The 21,453-nt window shown below is 43.2% G+C and overlaps 1 protein-coding gene across 2 annotated transcripts in view; it reads left to right on the forward strand.

Annotated features, from left to right (window-relative positions):
- The window catches only part of TOX2 (TOX high mobility group box family member 2), a 146,966-nt gene that overhangs the window by 74,997 nt on the left and 50,516 nt on the right, over positions 1–21,453 (forward strand). For both annotated transcript variants that reach the window (XM_063108865.1, XM_063108864.1), the window contains exon 3: positions 12,919–13,164. In XM_063108865.1, coding sequence (XP_062964935.1) covers positions 12,919–13,164 — 246 coding nt within the window. The remainder of the gene's footprint in view (positions 1–12,918; positions 13,165–21,453) is intronic.

The raw sequence follows: 21,453 nt of genomic DNA on the forward strand, positions 1-21,453 counted from the left end.
AGTTTGGATAAACTGCCAAAAGTCCCTCAGCAAGTGGCAGCACTGGATTTTCCAGGCCAGCCCAACTCCAAAGCCAGAGTTCCTCCTGCAGATCAAAGAATAGTGCTCACTGATTATGAATTCCAAGAATCTCCAAGCTTTGCTGGAAGGAATGTTTGAAATACGTGAAAGCATTTGGAACCCCAGAGTCCTGTATCGATATAAGGTACTGTTGCTGAAACACCAGCTTATTCAGCAGGCTGGACTTACGGGGTACAGAAAAACATGGGTTCACCTTTCTTCCCATGGTCTCTGGACTTGCTCTGCCGAATCTCACTTAACAATTCATAGAAGACATCTCCGGCAGATCCTGCAGCTTTTTGAGCATTTTCGGCTATGAGAATCAGAACTGCAGTCTCTTGGCCAAGCCCATGATATTTCCCCTGCTGGCTCGTGGCCCTGGGAACCTGTGGTGGGGATGGGAGTGGTCTATCCCTTACTCTTCTACGCCCATTTCCTCTGCTGCTGCTGGGGACTCTAGGATCAGGACAAGGTGAGGTGGAACTAGAGGAATAGGGTCAAAACACCTTGGCTGACTAGTGCTGTTGATGTCCTACTGTCGACGCTGCTATCCTATCAGACCCTCTCATGCTGGCTCTATTCCATGAGTCACACTGACCTGGGGGCTCACTCTAAGGTCATCTCTTGTGACCTGCCCTGCAGCTGGTACCACTGTTGACATACCTCCTGCTGCTGAGGTCCCCCTGCCCTATCAGGCCACTGTCTTAGGGGGACCTCTTTAGATGCCTTTAGCTGGCTACCTTCCTTAGCATTCATCCCCTCCCACCACGAACTCACATGTCCTTGCCTTGCCAAACCATGTACATGCAGATTGCCCTCAATCTCTTTGTCTGTCTGTCTGTCTCTCTCTGTCCTTGCCCTGCTGTTTCAAGCAGTTCCAGCTATCCTCCCAGCTTCCAAAATCTTCCAGTGACAGGCAAATACTAGTTGGGGTCCTCCTAAGCTTCTCAACTCTGCGGACACAAGTTGGGATCTCCCAAGAACTCTTCTCACCAGGCTTCACCAGGGAATGAGGTGCCACTTTCTCTTTTGTGCTGTACTCCAAGTCTCAGCAAGCTGTTTGGAGAAAGGTCAGATCACCCCCTGCTCCCTCAGTGAATCTTCACCTTTCTCTTATATAGCACTGGGGTGGGCAATGGAGATGGATAGTCAAAATGTCAGTTTCAGAACCTCATAGTAAGCATTAACTAGGACAAAGTAGAAAGCCATCAAATAATGAAAGGAACACTTCAGCGAGAGGGAAAACAGTATGAAGGTTCCTCAGATAACAACAGATGGAACTGCCATATGGTCCAGCAATTCCACTGCTGGGTATATACCCAAAGGAATGGAAATCATCATGTCGAAGGTGTATACCTGCACTCCCATGTTTATCGCAGCTCTATTTACAATAGCCAAGAGTTGGGACCAACCTAAATGTCCATCAGCAGGTGACTGGATAAGGAAAATGTGGTATATCTACACAATGGAATACTACTCTGCCATAAAAAAGAATGAAATACTCCCATTCACAGCAATATGGATGAACTTAGAGAAAGTTATGTTAAGTGAAATAAGCCAGGCACAGAAAGAGAAATACCGCATGTCCTCCCTCTTAAGTGGGAGCTAAAAAAAATAAACAAATAAATAAAAAGAAAGAAAGGAAGATAAAACAATCACAATAATATGTTGAGCTTTCAGAAGAGAGAACAAAACTGAGATTACTAGAGGTGGGAAAGAAAGAGGAGGTGGGGGGTAAGGGAGGAATTGTTAAAGGGCCATGAAAAATGATTACATTGTATATTGTTGAATATACTAATTATCCTGATTTGAGCATCACATATTGCACACAGGATTGATATTCAGCTCTGTACCCCACAGATATGTACTATCAATGATGTTTAAGTTAAAACAACAACAGAAAAAAAAAAAAAAAGAGGAAGGAGAAGATACAGTTCCAGTACTGGCCAGCTACAAGAAAAAAAAAGATATTTAAATAAAAATATTTGTGTTAAATATATTTTTAAAAAGACATGATAATAGTTAATTTGTAAATAGTAAATACTTAGCAACACACCTTTGAAATATACAAAGTAAAAATGGACAGAAATACAAGAGGTGGATAAAATCACTATTATGGTAGAAACTTTTAACATACTTCTATCAGAAACCAATGGATGAAGCAGAAGAAAATGTGGGGCCAGCCTTGTGGCTCACTCAGGAGAGTGCAGCGCTGGTAGCACTGAGGCCGCGGGTTTGGATCCTATATAGGGATGGCTGGTACGCTCACTGGCTCAGCGTGGTGCGGACCACACTGTGCCAAGGGTTGCGATCCCCTTACTGGTCAAAAAAAAAAAAAAAGAAGAAAATGTAACAGTTATTTAGAAGATTTAAACAACAGAATTAACAAGCTGGAAATTATAAACGCTTATCAAAATTAGCCTTATATTGTGTTACAAAGTAATTGTCAATGGCTTTCAAAGAATCAATATATTTTTCATTCCTTTTTGGGTATCCTCTTTTTTCTTGTTACCTATTTCATTGGCCTTTTCACAATATCAGCTCTTTCTTATATTTCTTATCTAAATTTTCTTTTTTATTTTATTACTTTCTCTTCTACTGACTTTTGATTTATTTTGTTATTCTCTTTGAATCTTCTTGAATTGAATGCTGAGTTCATTTATTTTGTCTTTCTTGTCTTCTAATAAATTTATTGAGGTAAAAAGGTATAAATTTTCCATTGTTTACCTCTCACAGGTTTTGTCAGGTAGTAATCTTATTATTTCAGTTGATTTCCTCTTTAACCCAAAAGTTATTTAGAAGATTGCTTTTAAAGCATGCACATGTTGAGGAGGGTTTCCCTTTATTTTTTCTGCTTCCTCTTTCTTTCTTTTGTTTGTTTTTTAATAACTAGGTTAGTGCATTTAGATCTTAGAATGTGGTCTATATAATTTCTACCTTTTGACAAGTTTGAGATGTTTTTTGTAGCTTGTACATGGTTGTTTTGTAGATGTTCCATGGACATTTGAAATGAATGTGTTTTCTTTAAGTATCGAGACAAATCAAGAGGGTAAATTGTATTATTCAAATCTTCTATCCTTATTCACTTCTATCTGATTGATTTGTCAGTTTTTGAAGAGATGGGTTAAAGTGTCTCACTTTGTTGTACTCACTTTATATTCCTATGGTTTATCAATCAACATAAAAGTTTACATCTTCATTTCTTCTTAATGGATTGTATCATTTATCAACTTAAGTATTCCTCTTGGTCTCTTTAATGCCTTTTGCCCTGTATTTTACTTAATGTGTTATTAATTTTGTCACTTTTCTTTTTATTAGCCTGATACATCTGTTTATTTTTAACCTTCCATGTAATTTTATTTTTGGCATGTCTATTATAAATGTCATATGCTGGATTCATGTAGATTAATCAAAATATTAATTTTTATCTTTTAATAAAGCAACTGAAATCATTCATGTTGATTGTAATTACTAATACTTAGGTTTAATACTGCCATTTTATGAAGATTCTTTATCATCATGGTTTATAGTTCATTCTTATTTTCTTTTCAGATTTTTGTTAGGTTGATCAAGTTCTTCTATTTACTTTTCCTTTTTTTGTTTTGTTTTTGATTCCTCTAATGGTGGAGAACTTCTGCTTTCCCTTAAAATTATAATGAGTAGTTAATAAACACGCTTAGCAAAGTTTCAGGGTACAAGATCAACATGCAAAAATCAGTTGTATTTCTATAAGCCAACAATGAACAATCCCGAAAGGAAACTAATCAAACAATTCCATATGTGATTGCATATAAAAGAGTAAAATATGTGGGAATAAATTTAACCAAGGAGGTGAAAGACTTGTAGACTGAAAACCATAAAACATTGCTGAAAGAAATTAAAGAAGACCTGAATAAATGGGAAGACATCCCATGTTTGTGGATTGGAGGACGTAATATTGTTAAGATGGCAATACTGACCCAGCGATCTACAGATTCAATGCAATTTCTATCAAATTTCCACTGGCCATTTTTTTTTTTTTGTAGAAATGGAAAAGCTAATTCTCATATTCATACAGAATCACAAGGGTCCTTGAATAGTACTAATAATCTTGAAGAATAAGTAGAACTCACATTTCCCAATTTCTGCAGAGCTACAGTAGTCATAAATATATAAGGATAAATATATAGACAAATAGAATAGAATTGAGAATTCAGAAATAAATCAATACAAATAGGAACAAATTATTTTTGAGAAGGATGCCGAGACCATTCAATGGGGAAAGACCAGTTGCTTCATGAAGTGGTGCTGGGACAACTGAATAGCCACATGCAAAATAATGAAATTGGACTCTACCTCATGCCATATACAAAAGTTAATTCAGAATGCATCCAGGATCTAAATTTCAAGGTTAAAACCATAAAATTCTTAGAAGAAAACATAGGGGTAACTCTTTATGACCATGGATTTAACAATGGATTCTTAGTTATGACTTTAAAACCATGAGCAACAAAAGAAAAAGTGGATTGGACTTCACCAAAATTAAAAACTTTTGTGCATTAAAGACATTATCTAGAAAGTGAAAAGGCACCCTACAGAAAAGGAAAGAAATGTTTACAAATCATATGTCAAGGGTCTAGTGTCTAAAATATACAAACAACTCTTACAATGCAACAACAGAAAGACAACCCAATTTTTAAAATGGGCAAAAGACTTGAATAGATATTTCTGCAAAGAAGATATGCAAATGGCCAAGAAGCACATGAAAAGATGTTCAACGTCATTAGTTTTTAGGAAAATACAAATCAAAACTACAATAAGGTACCACTTTACACCCATGCAGGTGGCTATGATTTTTAAAAAACGGAAAATAAATATTGGTGGAAAGGATGTGGTGAAATTGGAACCCTCATGCATTGCTGGTGGGAATGCAAAATGTGCAGCTGCTGTGGAAAGCAGCTTGGCAGTTCCTCAAAAAGTTAAACATAGAATTACCATGAGACCCAGCAATCCCACTCCTAGGTATATACCGAATAGAATTGAAAACAGGGACTTAAACTATTATATGTGCACACTTGTTCATGAATGCTGTTCACAATAGACAAAAGATGGAGACAACCAAAATGTCCATCAACAGATGAATAAACAAATGTGGTATAACCATACAATGAAATATTATTTAACCATAAAAAGAAATGAAGTAGTGGTACATGCTATGAACCTTAGAAACATGATGCTAAGTGAACATTATGTACATTATGCTAAGTATAATGTGGATGAACCTCGAAAACATTATGCTAAGTGAAAGAAGCCAGACATGAAAGGTCATATGTGATTCCATTTATATGGAAATATCCAGAATAGGTAAATCCATGGAGGCAAAGTGAAGATTGGTGGTTACCAGGGGTAGAGGGGGCAACGGGAATAAAGAGAAGCTGCTTAATGGGTATGGGGTTTTCTTTGGAGGATGATGAAAATGTTTTGAAACTAGATAGAGGTGGTGGCTGCACAGCATTGTGAATGTACTGAATGCCACTGAATTGTTCACTTTCACATGGCTAATTATATGTCATGTGAATTCATCTCAATAAAGTTTAAACATTGTAACAAATATATTTAAACCTATATTTTTCTTACAATATAAATAATGAATTACTATCTGTAATCTCTGTTAAAGAAGACAACTTCTAGCTGAAATCATCTAGATTTTTAGTCTAGGATCGAATTAATTTTATAATCCTATACTTTTTCTATTTTAAGAATCCCTATTCAACAATCATGTTAAATTCCACAGTCACTTTATCAGCAACTATTTTGAATTGATATAAATTGTAGTGGTTTTTTAGCTTGCTGCTTTTTCTAGAATCCCTCTCTTGGTTTCACTTTTCATTCTCTGGGTTCTAGATTTGAGTATTTTTCCAGAAAGGATTATTTAAAATATTTTTTGTTTTTACTTTCTATGGTTGAATTTTTTATCAATTTGTCATTTTATTTTATGGTGGTAAATGAATGAGTTCATTGTGATAATTTGATAGAACATAAGCTTATCACTGTAACACGTTTCTGACCCGCTGGCTGTTCTTCAGGTTCCTTCCTGTTTATCACTTCCTCAAGGCCCACAGGCTTCCCCTTTGCCCATTTACTCCCCTGCCTTGAGAAGTTATTGCCTTCAATGCTTTAAGATCTCTGCTCCCAGGAATTCTAGGAGTGGGCTTACCACTTCTCTGACCCAAGGGCAAGGCATAGCTCATTTGAATCAGTCCAGCATTCTTCCTTTCCTGGAACTGGTGCATGAAAAACCTAATAATCTGCCTGTCTGGATGCCTTTTCTACCCCACCCATATCACTTTGCTCTGGATTCCCATTTCTTTGCTGATTTGGAGAGAGAAGCACAGATGGAGTAATTGAGGAGCAAGGTGATTCTAGCAGCCTTATAGCACATCTCTGCATGATAAGGGAGCTCTGCCTTCTCACTTGTTAGTAAATCCCCATCTCCTAGTCCTGCCATTTGCCTCAATGTCTCTCCTCCTCCCGCTTGCCAACTCACACCTCCCCAAAAGACAGCCAGTTTTGGTTTTTCATGTACCAGTTCAGGGAAGGCAGGAATACTGGACTAATTCAAACAACCTGTGTCCTACCCTTGGCTCCGAGCCCTGGGTAAGTCTTCTCCTGGATTCCTGGGAGGGAAGGATCTTCCTGATCTGCCAATCCATTTATTTTCTTACCACTATTTCTTCTGGCATTTGATGAAAAGTTCATTCGTTCATTCATTTTATTCATTCATTCATTTAGCAAATACCTTTTGGGCACTTGCTATGTGCCAGGCACTTCTAAGAAGTGGGTACAGAGCGGTGAACAAAACATGAAAATCTCCTGCCCCCATGGAGCTGACATCCTAGTATGGTGTGACAGGTATAAACATAATAAATAAAGAAAATATATGGGAGGTTAGAAGGTGGTAAGTGATTTTTTAAAAACAGCATGGTCAGTGTTTGTAAGTTTAAATTGAGCAGTGAGGGTAGACCTCGTTGAGAAAGGGGTGTTAGAGTAAAGACCTGAGGGGGTGAAGGAAGGAGCTGTGTGGATATTTGAGAGAAGAATGTTCTAGAGAGAGGGAACAGCCAGTGCAAAGGCTCTGAGGTAGGTGCATTCTGGTATGACTGGAGTGGTGTGAACTTGCAGAGTAGAAAATGATGTCAGGGAGGTAAAAAAGACAGAGGTGGGACTCGGGGGAGCTGACCATGTAGCACATTGTAGGAGACCATTGTAAGGACCTTTTTCTGAGCAAAAAGGGGACCACTGGAGGATTATGAGCAGATCTCACTTTTTTTTTTCCAGATCTTACATTTTAACAGGATAGTTCTGGCCCCTGAGTGAGAATAGTCTGCGGCAAGGGTGGAGACAGGGGAACCAGTTAGGAGAGGCTGATGGCTTGGACCATAGTGGTCACATCTTGAGTTTATTCTGAATGTGAAACCAATGGGATTTCCTGGCAGGTTTAGTGTAGGATGTAAGAGAAAGAGAGAGTCAAGGATAGCTAGTGGTTTTTGGCCTGAGTAACTGGAAGGATGGGGTTGCCATTAGTTGAGGTGAGGAAGACCGTGGGATGGACAGGTGCTCTTTTGGATGTGTTAAGTTGTTTAAGATGTCAACTGAAATTCAAGCAGAGGTGTCAGATAGCAATGGGATAGCTGAGCTGCAGTTCAGGGGAAGGTCTGGGAGATGGGAGCTGGGGAGGCAGCAGCATATAGATGTATTTAAAGCCATGAGTCTGGACGAGAGCAGCAAGGGATTGAGTGTGTTTAGAGAGGTCTCAGGTCTGAGCTCTGGGACAGGTCATCATTAATAGGTTGAGGAAAAGAAAGGGGACCAAACAAAGGACACGGAGAAGAAATGGCTGTGATGTCAGAGGACCGACATCTCTGCTGTTCCAGAAGCCAAGTGAAGAAATTTGTTCCCAGGGAGGAGGACATAGCAATTATATCAAGTTCCACTGAGAAGGTCACGTAAGATGGTCAGATGAAGACTGAGAATTGACCATTGGATTTAGTAACCTGGAGGTCATCGGTGATCTCCCCAAGCAGTTTTGGTTGAAGGAGGAATGAAAATGGGATTGGAATGGGTTTGAGAAGGGGTGGAAAGGAAGAGGGTACTTTTTGCAGATTTTCTGGAAGGTTTTACAAATATTTTCAGCTGCCAGAGCTCTTACAACTTGGCATATATTTCTTTATTTCCATGAGGACTCCAGTGGGAGAGAACAAATTCGGCACCATTGAGTGGCCGGTCTCTTACTTATGGGAAAGTCTGAAATATGGATCTTGAAGAGGCATCTCACCTAGTGTGGGAATATGTTGGATTCAAAGTCTGAGTTTGAATGTCAACCAAGACCTGTTAGTTATGTGACACGTCCACTCTGTCTTCCTCATTTACAAAGTGGGAATAATCGTCACTTATTTGCAGAATGCATACAAATTAAGTGAAGAATGTGTATGGAAATACCGGGTCCAGTGGCTGGCACACAGTAGGTACTCAGTATAAATCGGTAGGAGGACAGATTGGTTTGTGTTCAGGTGCCATGCATTTAGGATTTGACTGCACTCAGAAAGGCATGTATGTGTTTGCATGCTTAGTTATTTTTAAGTGTGCTAATTGCCTCTTTAAATGAATTGTCATAATTGTGTTATTCCAATATTTTGATGCAACATATGCTTAGTTTTTCAAAAGGCTTCTGGTCGATTGGGCTGGTTCCAGTGGATGGAGGTTTTGGTTTTTGACTGGAAGGATTGGACACATGCAGTCACATAGCAGTCACGGGGCACCTGCTAAGTGACAACACATGTTCGGAGTGCTGGGTGTCAGGGTGGGAGGTACAGTCAACAGTATGTTGGGAGGGACAGATATGGAAACACCTAGGGGGGATTTGAACCTAGAGCCTGGGAAATGCCCGCATTTTGTGTGCTCATTTATTGCGTTGTAAATGAGAACAGTCATCCCTCAGCATCCACAGGGGATTGGTTCCAGGAACCCCCTATGGATACCAAAATTTGTGGGTGCTCAAGTTCCACAGTTGGCCTTGCAAAACCTGTGGATACAAAAAGTTGGCCTGCCCTGTACTCGGGTTCTGCATCCCGTGAATACTGTATTTTCAATCTGCAGTTAGTTAAATCCACGGATGCGGAACCTGCATATATGGAGCCATGCATTTCAAACTCATGTTGTTCAAGGGTCAACTGGATTTACTATGTGCCAGACACTATGCTAGGCATGGTTGACAAGAGAGACTTAACCCCTGCCCTCATGGAGCCTGGGATCTGGGGGGAGGGGGGCACAAAAAAAAGGTAAGCAAAAAGTCAAAAATAATTGCGGGTAGTAATGCATACTATGGGGGACGTAGACAAGGGCCTGTGGAGGGGGCATTGGAGAAGGGGAGTCTTGCTGCAGGATGGTTAGGAAGGCTTCCTGGAGGAGGTGATTCTGAACAGGAAGGCTGGCAGTGGGACTCTGCTTTCAGGGGTGATGTGATACCCAAGCTGATTCCCACCTAAAGGCAGTTGCCCTAGCCCATCTCAGTGGTCAAGTTGAAAACAGATGTCACCTCACGGTGCAGAGGTCTGTGGCTTGCAAATTAGGAACACTCACGAGTGAGGATCTGAGCCAGTGAGCTGCTGTTTATCAGCTCTGTGTCCTTGGGGATGTCCTTTAACATCTCTGAAACTCCAGGAAAGGACAACTGGGAAAGCAATAATAACTCACACTGAGAAGGCTATGTGCCAGGCATTGTCCTAAGCAATATGCATGTATTAATTCATTTACACTTTATAGCAACCCTATAGATACATGCTGTCATTATGCTCTTTTTCACAGATGAAGAAACTGAGGCACAGAGAGGTTAAGTAATGTGTCCAGAGCCACACACAAGTAGTAAGTGGCAGGGCCAGGAGTCCAACACAAGCTGTTTTGTGACCACTACACCACACTGCCTCCTGTATAACAGACACACGAAGGGCAGTCACCCCCACGGCAGCACGAAGGTTAAGTGAGAGACATGTTAACAGCACTGCCCCATGACCCAGCCATCCATTCAACTCACTGTTTTTGAGTTCTTTGTGCCCCGACTTTGTGCCAAGTTCTGACCTAAGCATTGGGGATACAGTGAGCAGAACTCACACTAAACATTAAACATGATGATCACACAAGAAGTCAGTTAACCACAAGTTCAGTGGGCACTTCCAAGGGGAAATGCCAGGCAGTCATGGGGTGTACAATAGGGTATGACCCACCCTAGAGAGCATCAGGGAGGACATTTAAACGAAACCTGTCACTGAAGGATGAGTAGAGCCAGAACGTTTGGTGGGCGGTGCCTCCAGCGGGGGGAACAGTGCAGGTGAGGGCCTGGGGGCAGGAAAGGTCACTGAGGCTAGACAGGTGACAGGGGCCAGGCCCTGTGAGGACTTACAGGGCCACATTTGGGACCGTGGACTTTATCCTAGAGGCAGTGGGCAGCTGTCAGAGCATTTTAAGCATGGGAATGACATGATGAGATGATCATCTTGATAAAGACCACTCTGGCTACGTTGAAGGGAATAGAGGAGGTGGGAGAGGACTGAGGGAGGCCAGCCTGTTGTCACTTCCTGGGTAAGAGCTGGTGGTGGTCTGGGCTAGGATAGTGACGGTCGGGATGGAGAGAAACGGACAGATTTTAAAGATATTTTGGAGGAGTTTCATCACCTGTGAGAGGTGACTGAAGCTGCACCCTAGGTTTGTGGTTTTATTAAGTGGATGGAGGATAGCGTCATTTGCTGAGATGGGAGCACACAGGTACAGGGTAAGGGGAAGGGCATCATGATCATCAAATGAGATTATCAATTGGGCATGACCAAGGCTCGAGATGTAAATGTGGCACCTACATGGGACTTGACACTAAGACTGGTTGAGGACCAAACTGGAGAAGAGCATAGGCCAGGAAGAGAGGAGAGCTCAGGACTGAGCCTGAGAAACTCCAGCATGAGAACAGAGAAGAAAAAGGCAAAGCACGAAGGTAGCCACAGTCACCTCTTCCCAGACCAGTTTGTCCATCTGTGAAGTAATTGCACAACAGCTCTGCAGAGGGAGCCAGTGAGCAAGAGATGACGCAAGCTCAAGGTCCAAAGGGGTGGGTGCCAGGGTGGCAAGCCCCTAGCCTCTCAGAGTCTGTCTGTGGCTGTAAAGGGCAGTCCAGAACTCTTCCCCATGGGGTTAGGGTTAGAATTGACACTGAGCAGGCATTTAGGAACCTTGTGCTTTCTGCTCTTGCTCTACTTACCCATCCTCACTGCTCAGTGACTTCATCCAACAAGAATTAGTGAGAATCTGCCTATCAAGAGCCAGGCACTGGGTTAGGCTCAATGACCCTAGCTGTTGTTACACACATGCTTGACTTACCAAACAAGATAAAGATGCTAGAAGATGGTGTTTCTTATATGCTCTTGTGGTTTAATGTTTTTTTCCTTCTTTACACATATATTTTTTATTGATTTAAAATTTACCATCATATTCACCAATACCTTTGCTATCATTCATCAGTTCTGGAATATTCTCAATCACTATCTCTTCAGTTATTCCTCTGACCCATTCTCTCCCTCTTCTCCCTGCAGAATGCTGATTGAACAGAGATGTCCATTAGCTACTCTTCCTCTGTCCTCCGTGCTCATAATCTCTTTTTCATATTTTCTCTTTGTCTCTCTGTGCTGAATTCTGGATAATTTCTTCAGATCCATCTTCCAGTTCACACATCTGTCTTCTGCTGGATCTCATCTCTTCCAGATATAGAAAAGGAAGAATGACTCCTCGAGCTAATGTAACCCTAATACTAAAACCCAACAAAATTATAAGCCGGTCCTACTTGTGAACCTGATGCAAAAATCCTAAACAAATATTAGCACACAAAATCCAGCAATACATTAAAAAAATACATCATAATCAAGTGGAGTTTATTCCAGGAATACAAGGTTGTTTTAACCTTAGAAAACCAAATGAGCTATTTGCCATATTAACCAAATTAGAAGTCATTTGAGCCTTTCAGTAGATGCAGTGAAAAAGAATTGGATAAAATTAAAAATCCATGCACAATTTTTAAAACACTACACACCTTGACAAACTAGGAATTCCCTTGGCCCACTAAAGAATACCTGAAAGAACCCATGGCAAACATCATACATTCTGGTAAAATGCCAAGATACATAAGATAAAGAAAAAGGCAGGGATGTCTACTCTCACCATTTCTATTCAACATTGTCCTGGAGGTTCCTGGACAGCTGAGTGAGGCTGGAAAAAATAAGCAAATAAGGATTAGAAGGAAGATACCCAGGATGACTCCTAGTTTCCAGCTTGTGCTCCTGGGGGGATGTTTGTACCATTTACCAAGATGAGAAAGACTAAAAGAGGCCACACGTGGGCTGAGTATTGGGAACACTTAAGAGAAAATTGCCCAGCTGCCCTGAAAAGACCACCAGACTGGAAGCCAGGATACTTCAGCTCCATTCCCAGCTCTTCTACTAACCTTGGAGGGGCACCTTCCTCCTGAGACCCGAGTGCCCCTCTTTAAATGGATGGGTATGGAAAGATGGATCCAAGGTGGGAAAACAGAGAGAGGCAGGTGAACAGGAGATAGCTCCGACTCTCCAAGAGGGCAGGCTGTGGGCTACAGAGCCTCTAGTGGGAGGGAGCATCATTTGGGGATGGGGCAGAAGTCTGACTGAGTCAGGGGCCATCTGGACCCTCTGCCTTGCACAGGGATCACCCTTTCTCTCTTTGCTAAGGAGAGCTGTTATTGGTGCTGTTGAGTATGTTTTGAAGTTTGAAGACACTGACCCCCAACAACATGCCCCTTTGATGTTTTAGACCTACAACAGCCAGAACGAGAGCAACGAAGACTATGAGATCCCCCCGATAACACCTCCCAACCTTCCTGAGCCATCGCTCCTGCACCTGGGAGACCACGAAGCCGGCTACCATTCACTGTGCCACGGCCTCGCACCCAGCGGTCTGCTCCCTGCCTACTCCTACCAGGCCATGGACCTCCCAGCCATCATGGTGTCCAACATGTTGGCCCAGGACAGCCACCTGCTCTCAGGCCAGCTGCCCACGGTGAGTCCCCGTCACCTGCCGTGGTTCCCTCTGGCTACAGCAGGGAAGGGGGTTGAGAGGGAAGCAGAATGCCAAGGCCTTGATGAGGGCCCTCTGCTCGTGTGCAGGGTTTGGGTTTTCAACTCATTGCTTACCTGGAAGTCTGCAGAATATGAGAGGTGAGCACAGAGGGACGTTAAGTGTCATCCCGCTGCTCATTTTGGGAGCTCTGTTTATAATATCTGCTTATTTGTTTTATTATTCTTTAATAGCATAATCTCATTTATATTTTATGTTTTATTTTTTAACAGCTTTATTGAGATATAATTCACATACCATACACTGCAGCCATTTAAAGTGTACAATTCAATGGCTTTTAATATATTCACAGAGTTGTGCAATCATCAGCACAATCAACTTTAGAACATTTTCATCACCCCAGAAAGAAACCCTAGACCTTTGGCCTTCACTCCCAACCTGTCCCTTGCAAGCCCCAGCCTTAGGCAACCACTAATCTACTTTTTGCATCTATATGTCTATTTTGGACACTTTACATAAATGGAATTATATTACTTTTTATAAAAATTGTATCCTGCTTAAGCTGCCAAGGAAGAGTGATTACCGAGTTAAAGTTCATGGGATAGGTAGAAATTTAGCAGGTAGATGAAAGTAGGAAAGAACCTTCCAGGCTGGGGGAACAGCAAGGAGGCTCGTGCCATGCTTAGGAACTGCGTGAGATTCATTCTTTTATTGGGCTGGAGAGGAAGGACCTGGAGCCAAGGAGGTAGAGAGGAGGTGAAAGGGCTCAGCAGAGCCTGGATCACAAAAATCCTGAATCCCATGCTAAGGAGATGTATGTCTTTTAGCATGAATGGCTGATTTGAATTATCGAGACCTATAGAAAACTAGTAGACCTTTTTTTTTTTTTTTTTGGACAATGGAAAAATCTCCTTAAGGGAATTCTAGTACTTCTCTTGAAGGACTGTGATTTGTGTTTATTTTTGCTTTTTTTTCCTTCACACTTAATAGTATGTGCTAGACACAACTCTTACATTCATTTTTAAGTGACAGGAACCAAACTCAAACTAACTTAAGCAAATAAGTCTTCAATATCTAGGTCTGGACAAAGGATTTCAGGCATGGTTTGATCCAGGAACTCCAGTAGTATCATTAGGGCCCTGTCCCATACCCATTTTCACACAGCAAGCCTGAGGAATGCACATCTTCCCTGACATCTCTGGCAGGTGGCTGTTTGGGTCTCCCGGGAAGGACCATGACTGAGCATCACTGAACCAATCACGGTGTCCAAGAGAAAGCAGTCCTCAATTTTGTCAGCTTAGGTCACAAACACACCTGTGGCAGGGGAGGAGGGGTTGCTTAATTAATTTTCATATCAGAATCACATGTGTTGGCTGGATCATGTTTACCTCTGCGATGGCTGCTCAGAAGTCACGGCCAAATTCGTAGGCCAGTTCTAGAAGATACCTGGGACCTTACGTATACTGCATGTATATTCTAACAGTCTAGACTGCATTTTATTTATTGTTTACTCTTCTTTTATTACCACCAAATTTCATTGCTTAAAAAATATGGTGAACTCTGTGTATTTTTGTAAGCCAGATCACATTTTTTTGTTTGTTTTTGAAGCCAGGTAAGAAATGAAAGGAGGAAGAGAGGAAACCAACTCAAGATCCACATTTTACAGTGTTTGGTTCTCACTAAAGAGCTCAATGAAAAATCCATTTCTTGAGGAATACTTTCCTTTTGGGCTTATCAATAATGCAGGTCCTCAGCTGCCTCTTTTCTCTGTAAGAGACCTAAGGATTCAGACTCCACAGCCATATGGTCCTAATTCCACTTTGTTAGAATGCTTATACCTTAGCTGCTTGCCTGGTTCATTTCCTGTCAAAAACTTCACTGCTGCAGACCGTCCTTGTTTGGGATTTATGGTAACACAAGCAAGAGCAGAACCAGGCAGCCACCTTTGTCATGTATTACAAGGTTCCGTGATTCAGGGTGGGCATGGCTATAGTTTTGCACCACAGTGTCACTGGTGTTTGGTACTATGATGAATGGAGACAGTGTGGGGTAGTGGTTGGTGTCTGAGTTCTGGAGTCCCATGGACTGGAGTTGGATCCTGGCTCCACCTTTGGAGCTTCCATTTCCTTGTCTTAGAATCATCATAGTACCCACCTCCAGACTACGGTGAAGTGCATCTGAGATAATGTATGCAAAGTCTTTGCAAATGTCTGGCAGAGAGTAGGCAACCAGTGAATATTTGCTATTGTTATTATTAGTAATAAAAATTAATTCTCACTGTAACCAAATGGCAGTGTTTTCCCTTAAGTCTCATTTACCTAAGGGAGTAGATTGCAGATATTCTCAAGTACATTTGCAGGGCCACCTGGTTATAATAGCTCTGATAATTACAAAGCATGTTATCTGTTTATCAAAGATGACCCCCTCATCACCCCTCCTAGGAAATGCTTTTGTTGGGCTCTGTCCAAATAGGCACTTTACAGTCATTTTCCAGATTTCTTTTAAACTAGCTCATGTTTAAGATGTTTCACAAATTCAGATAGCCTTAATTCTTCCATTAGTCAGACTTTGCAAGGGTTCAGTGAATTTTATGTTCCCTCATTAGGTAACAAAAGATAAGCCAAACCCTATTACCCAGGGGAGAGTGCTTGGACCAACTGGGAAAACCAGATAAGAACATGTATATACATTGGGGCTGTCTAGTGGAAAGAGGCAAGGGCCCTTAAAGACAAAGTTTTTAAATTCATTTCAACTGCAGGAGGAAGGGGTGTCTGTGTATGCCTGCACACTGTGGAGGTGACGCTGGCATTTATGTTAATACCTGCTGGGTGTCAAGCACTGTGCAGGGGCCTTTGCAAATGTTTTCTCACATAATTGCTCCCAAAAACCAAACTGAGGAAGGTAGGTATTACTCTCATGCGGGGATGGGGGCTTCCAGGAGGTAGGTGATTGTATGAGTTTCTTGTGGCTGCTCTAACAATTTCTACACATTTAGTGGCTTAAAACAACAGAAATGTATACTCTCACAGCTCTGGAAGTCCAAAATCAGTATTCCTAGGCTAAAATCAAGGTGCCAAGAGGACTTCACTTCCTCCGGATGCTCTTGGGGAGAACCCATCCCTGCCTCTTTTAGCTTCTTGGGGGTGGCTGGCCTTCCCTGGTCTGTGGTCTCTTTCCATTCTCTGCCTCCATCTTCATTTTGTCTCTCTCTGTCTATGGAAGCTCTCTCTGCCCCTCTAATAAGGACACTTGTGATGGCATTTAGGGAGAACCCAGGATCATCTCCCCATCTCAAGATCCTTAACTTACATCTGCAAAGACCCTTTTTCCAAATATGGTAATATTTACAGGTTCCCAGTATGAGGACCTGATATCTTTGGGGGGCATTTTTCAACCTACCACAGTGATCTTCAGCTGTGCAGCAGCCTTTATTGAGCACCTGCTAGGTACCAGGCATTGTTCTGGGCTCAGGATTTATAAGATGCCCTTGAGGAACTCCTGCTGCTGAAGGAGAGAAGGTGAAAAGCCCATTTCTAAAAATGTAGTAAATGCTCTAGTAGTGTCAGTGTGTGGTGCTCTGTGTGCCTGGAAGAGGCCCCCGACTCAGATGTGGGCTTATCACTTGCTATAGGAAGTGATGGCCTGATACAGAGTAGGTTCTATCAGTACTTTGTGAGTGAATTAATGTCATGTTGTTCTTAAGCAGCAAAACCAGAACTCAAACCCAGCTCTGTCCTGCACCACCCACCTCTCCAATTAACCAGTGACTGAGGGATGGCTCAGCGGGTTGCAGGGCCACAGGTGGCACGGGGGATGCCCTGATGGCCAGGATGCTTCAGGTGTTGTCTGCACAGACTGAGATGCACTGAGGATGCCATCCTTGGAGAGGTGGGTGAGGCCAAGGCGTTTGACAGCTATCTCACAAATGCCACACTCCCCTTCTCCCTTGGCTCTGATCCCAGAGGCCACTGATTCCTTCTGGTCTCCTGACCCAGCCCACTCGGCCTCACAGGGATGCATGGGAGTCAGCCCTTCTGCTTTAAAAGTATGGCTGCTGGCAGGAATCATGTGCAGTATTGGACTCAGGCCCCTTTTACAAAATTAAATATGCTTAAGGCTTCTCTCTTGACTTCAGCGTCTTAACTGATTAAACATTCATTTCCAAGACAAAAAGAGTCAATTTAGTATGAAAGATATATTTTGCCGATTTAATTTAAAGTGCTGCACCTCCATCTGACCCCTATTTTCATAACTCAATAATTTTATCCTGTGTTGATTGTCTCATTTTGAGAGAGATATTGTGTGTATAAATCAGTTTCTAAAATACCAACGAAACTCAAAGAGTGGAATTTGTTGAGCAGCTTCTGTTAAGTCTGAAATCATTTATTTTGGAGTCGTCCTTGGGAAATGTTCAAGTTTATGGTCTAGGCTTACTGAGGAGAGTAATTATCCTGGGAAGGGACAGAGCTTGACGTTCTCAGACAGGTTCCTGGGGAACCCGCATCTTTTGCAAGATCAGAGAAACTCCTGAGAGAGCCTTGGGCAGGTGGAGGCTGGGCCCAACAGGAAGTGAGTTCTGGAAAAGCTCCCCCGACACCAGCCATGGATTCTGGTTATCTGAGAAATACGGGGTTTTCCTAAGCTGAGCCCTGTGGGTCACTGGCGCTGTGTGGCCCAGCTGCAGGACTCACTTAGCACAGGGGTGGTACGCAGATGTCATTCAAGCATTCTCCTGCCAGCTCTTGTGTGCTTCCTCTGGGACCTTGGACAAGTTACTTCTCTCCCAGCCTCAGTCTTCCCATCTGTGAAGTGGGGATCAGGAATCCAGCTCTGGTGAACTCACAAATAGGACAGTGGGCATAATTGCTTTGTCAGCTGTGATATACCAAGCAGTATATGGGTTTGAGGTTTGATCCCCCTCCCATTACCACCACCTCACAGGCCACTGATCTGGGAGGCTCAAATCCCTTCAACTTGGATCAAAATCTTGAGTGCCGAGTTTTAGATCCTTTGTGCTCCAGGTTCCTGTCCCAGTGCATCTTGCCAGGCTGATCCTTCTGGCCACAAACAGAGGGCTAGGGGCCATGGCCCAGGGACCTCCCACCCCAAGTGAAGGGCCTTTCCAGGCAAGTGTCCAGGGGTAGGCTGCTGGGGAGGGAGCCTGGACAGTACCTAGTTGTCACTTGACCAACTTGCTTTAGAGATGGTTCCCACAAGAGAGCCTGCAGCTCTGGGTTAGGGCCTGGAGCCTGGGAGTGAGGCTTAGAACCTGGGGTGGGGACTGGATCCTGGGCCCAGGGCCTGTGTATTGACACTGGGAGGTCCTGACTATACCTCCTCACACCTCCCCACTTCTCTTCCTGTTCTGTATCATTCCCCTCCAAACTCCTTTCTTTCCCCTCCTCCCTGCCCTGCCATTTTCCTCCTCCCGTCGGGAGGATTCATCTATCCCTGCTTGTTTCTCACAAGTTGAAACACAGGGAATCCCCTCCTGAGTCTGAGCCACAGGAACCAGAAACTCTCAACCCTTGGTCCTCTGGATTTCTGAGGCACAGGGGGAAGTAGAGACCCCTAGTTCAATCTCTTCATTTTATTTATTCTTGATGCATAACATGTTTTTGGTTTGGTTTTGTATTGATTGTATCAGTTAGATCTTGCTGTGTAACAAACTACCCCAACACTGAGTGGCTTAAAACAATGAACTTTTATTATTTCTCATGCTTCTGTGCATCAGTGAGGTAGTTCTTTGATCTATACTGGCTTGGGTGATTTCTGGGGTCAGCTCTCAGCTTGCCTGGGGCTGCATGGTCTAGGATGGCAGCATTCACATCTCACCAGTTGGCCCAATGTCAGTGGACACCAACGGCTCTCTCATCACATGGTGGCCTGGGCTTGTTCATATGTCGGGTCTGCCGCTGGCCAACCCGAACAGCCCTAGCCTCATTCCTTTCGGTGGGCGAGCAAATGGCCCGGGATTCCTCTTTCCCTCCTGTCCCCTTTGGAAGGAGATGGGGGAAGAGAGCCGTGAAGAGAGGTGAGCACACCGCCAGCCCCCCAAAAACAGCCCAGTTAAAGGACACTCAGATGCGGAGGGGGTTCTGTCGAGCAGTTCCGTTTATTAGTACACAAGCACTTGTTTTTAACGGCAAATGGGGAAGGCAGGTTTTTTACATCCTCCAATCAGCTTAAGGGTCCTGTCTCAATGCCTATCTATTGCAATCACGCAGTGTTCACGAGTGCGGCCAATTAAGGGCTAAGGCAAAGTTCCCGCAGACACTCCCACCCTACTTCCTCCCGGTGCCATCTTAGGCTGCCACATTAATACGCCCTTGTGGGCCCATAATGGCACTGCTTGTAATGTCACTTAAGGTGGTGTTAGTTTTTAAAGCCCGACATTCATATGGTGTTGGTCACAGGGTTCCCAGGAGCATCAAGAAAGGGTTGGCCCCACTGCACAAGAATTTCACATCTCCGCCAGTGTCACTTGTGCTACTGTCCCATCTGCCAGCACTACCACATGGCTAAGCCCAGAGCCAAGGGGTGGAGAAATGGATCTCACCTCTTGAAGGGAGAAACGGCAGAGGCACATTGCAGAAGGGCACGGATGCAGGGAGGTAGGGATGTGTGGCCATTTTGCAATGTTCTGTGATATCTTGTTTTCTGTGCATTTTTGCTTTCTTGGCATATGCTATCATCTAGCAGTTAGGAGCATAGGCTCTATGGTCAACAACCTAAGTTCAAAACCAGTATTTCCCATCTGTTACTCCCACCCTGTGACCCAGAGCAAGGACTTGTCCTCCCTGAGCCTCAGTTTCTTCATCTGTACAATGGTGGTTCTGTTACTTGTCTCATAGGAACTTAGGAAGATTCAGTGATGGGTGGAAGGAAAGCAGCACACAGCCGGCCTTCAGTAAATGTGAGCTACTCTGTGTGTTCATTTGTACATCATATTGGCAGGCTTTGGTGGCTTCAGCCTTGTCTCTTAGTTCGTCCAGCCTGCCCTCCTGGGTACGGGCTTTGCTAGGGCAATGGTCAGACTGGCTTATGGTGGGATGGGTGGGGAGTGGGTGGGTGGGTTCCAAGAAGTGTTGGAAAGTAGATGAGAGGCTGTGATGGCTGGGGTGAGGGTTAGGACCCCCACAGTGGGCAGGCAGGGGAGGGCATATTCATGACACTAGGACCTCGGTCAGGGCTCAGAGCTTAAAAACAACAGTGAAGTGACAGGTGCACGGCTCCTCAAGAAAGTGGAGGCCCACAACTCAGCTCTTCTTGGCTGCATGTCCAGGGGAGGATCCATCTTAGTCAAAGCAAGAGGTTGACAGGGGCACCTCCAGCCTGGGCTTTTCCTGGGTGCTGTGTTTTTGTTTAATTTCCCTCTGGGGATGGGAGTGGCCCCAGGGTGGCAGTCTTCTTAATGGGGCTCTGAGGGTCCTAAATGGGCATAACTAGAGGCCCAAACGTTTCTTTGTATTCATCAGAGTCAGGATGAAACCCTGTCCTCCTGTTTTTCAGAGGCAGTAAGCAAAAGAAATATGTCTTTTTACATTTTCTAAAACTCAGATAAATGGCTTTAAACAGCTTTTGCTCCCCTGCTATAATTATTTATTTTCAAACACTCCTGCAGGGGACTGCTCCGTTTTCTTATCCTGCACTCCTTTTTCTCATAAATGAACCATCACTTCAATAAATCATTATGAAAACAGAGACTAACACTGGCTCTGAAAGGTTGAAAGATTTATGTAACACATTTATGTTTCCCATTTTCTCATTCTGGTACTCGGCTGCAAAAGCTAAGCTAATAAAAGCTGCTATTAATATTTCTTGTTGCCTGGCAACCCCAGAGCGGGAGTAATAGCTTTGGCTAGAAAAATAGATGACCGATAAGGAAAAATTCAATTCTTTTATTATCTCAGGGGGAAATGGCCTTTTACTGGAACATTATGATGTACGAGTGTGAAGTTGAACACAAAAGATTTTTTTCGCGTGTTTGTTTTCTATTTTTAATGAACATTATTTTACCTCCACTAACTCTTTTAGGGCACTTTTGTTTTCTTTCCTACTCCCCCCCATCCCATCCCTCATGCTTAATTTAGCAGCTATACTAGTTACGAGTCTGTCAGTGGTTTTTAGTTTAAAAATGGTTTTTTGCAAAGGTTTACAACTCGGTCATAAAAATTCACTCCCTGTTAAAACTCAGGCCAGTGATAAGCCAACACGCAGGCTAGTTCCTCTGCAAACAGGATTATGTTTGTCTAGAGATAAGGTTCATGA

Source organism: Cynocephalus volans, chromosome 1 (genome assembly GCF_027409185.1).
Source record: "Cynocephalus volans isolate mCynVol1 chromosome 1, mCynVol1.pri, whole genome shotgun sequence".
Classification (NCBI taxonomy): domain Eukaryota; kingdom Metazoa; phylum Chordata; class Mammalia; order Dermoptera; family Cynocephalidae; genus Cynocephalus; species Cynocephalus volans.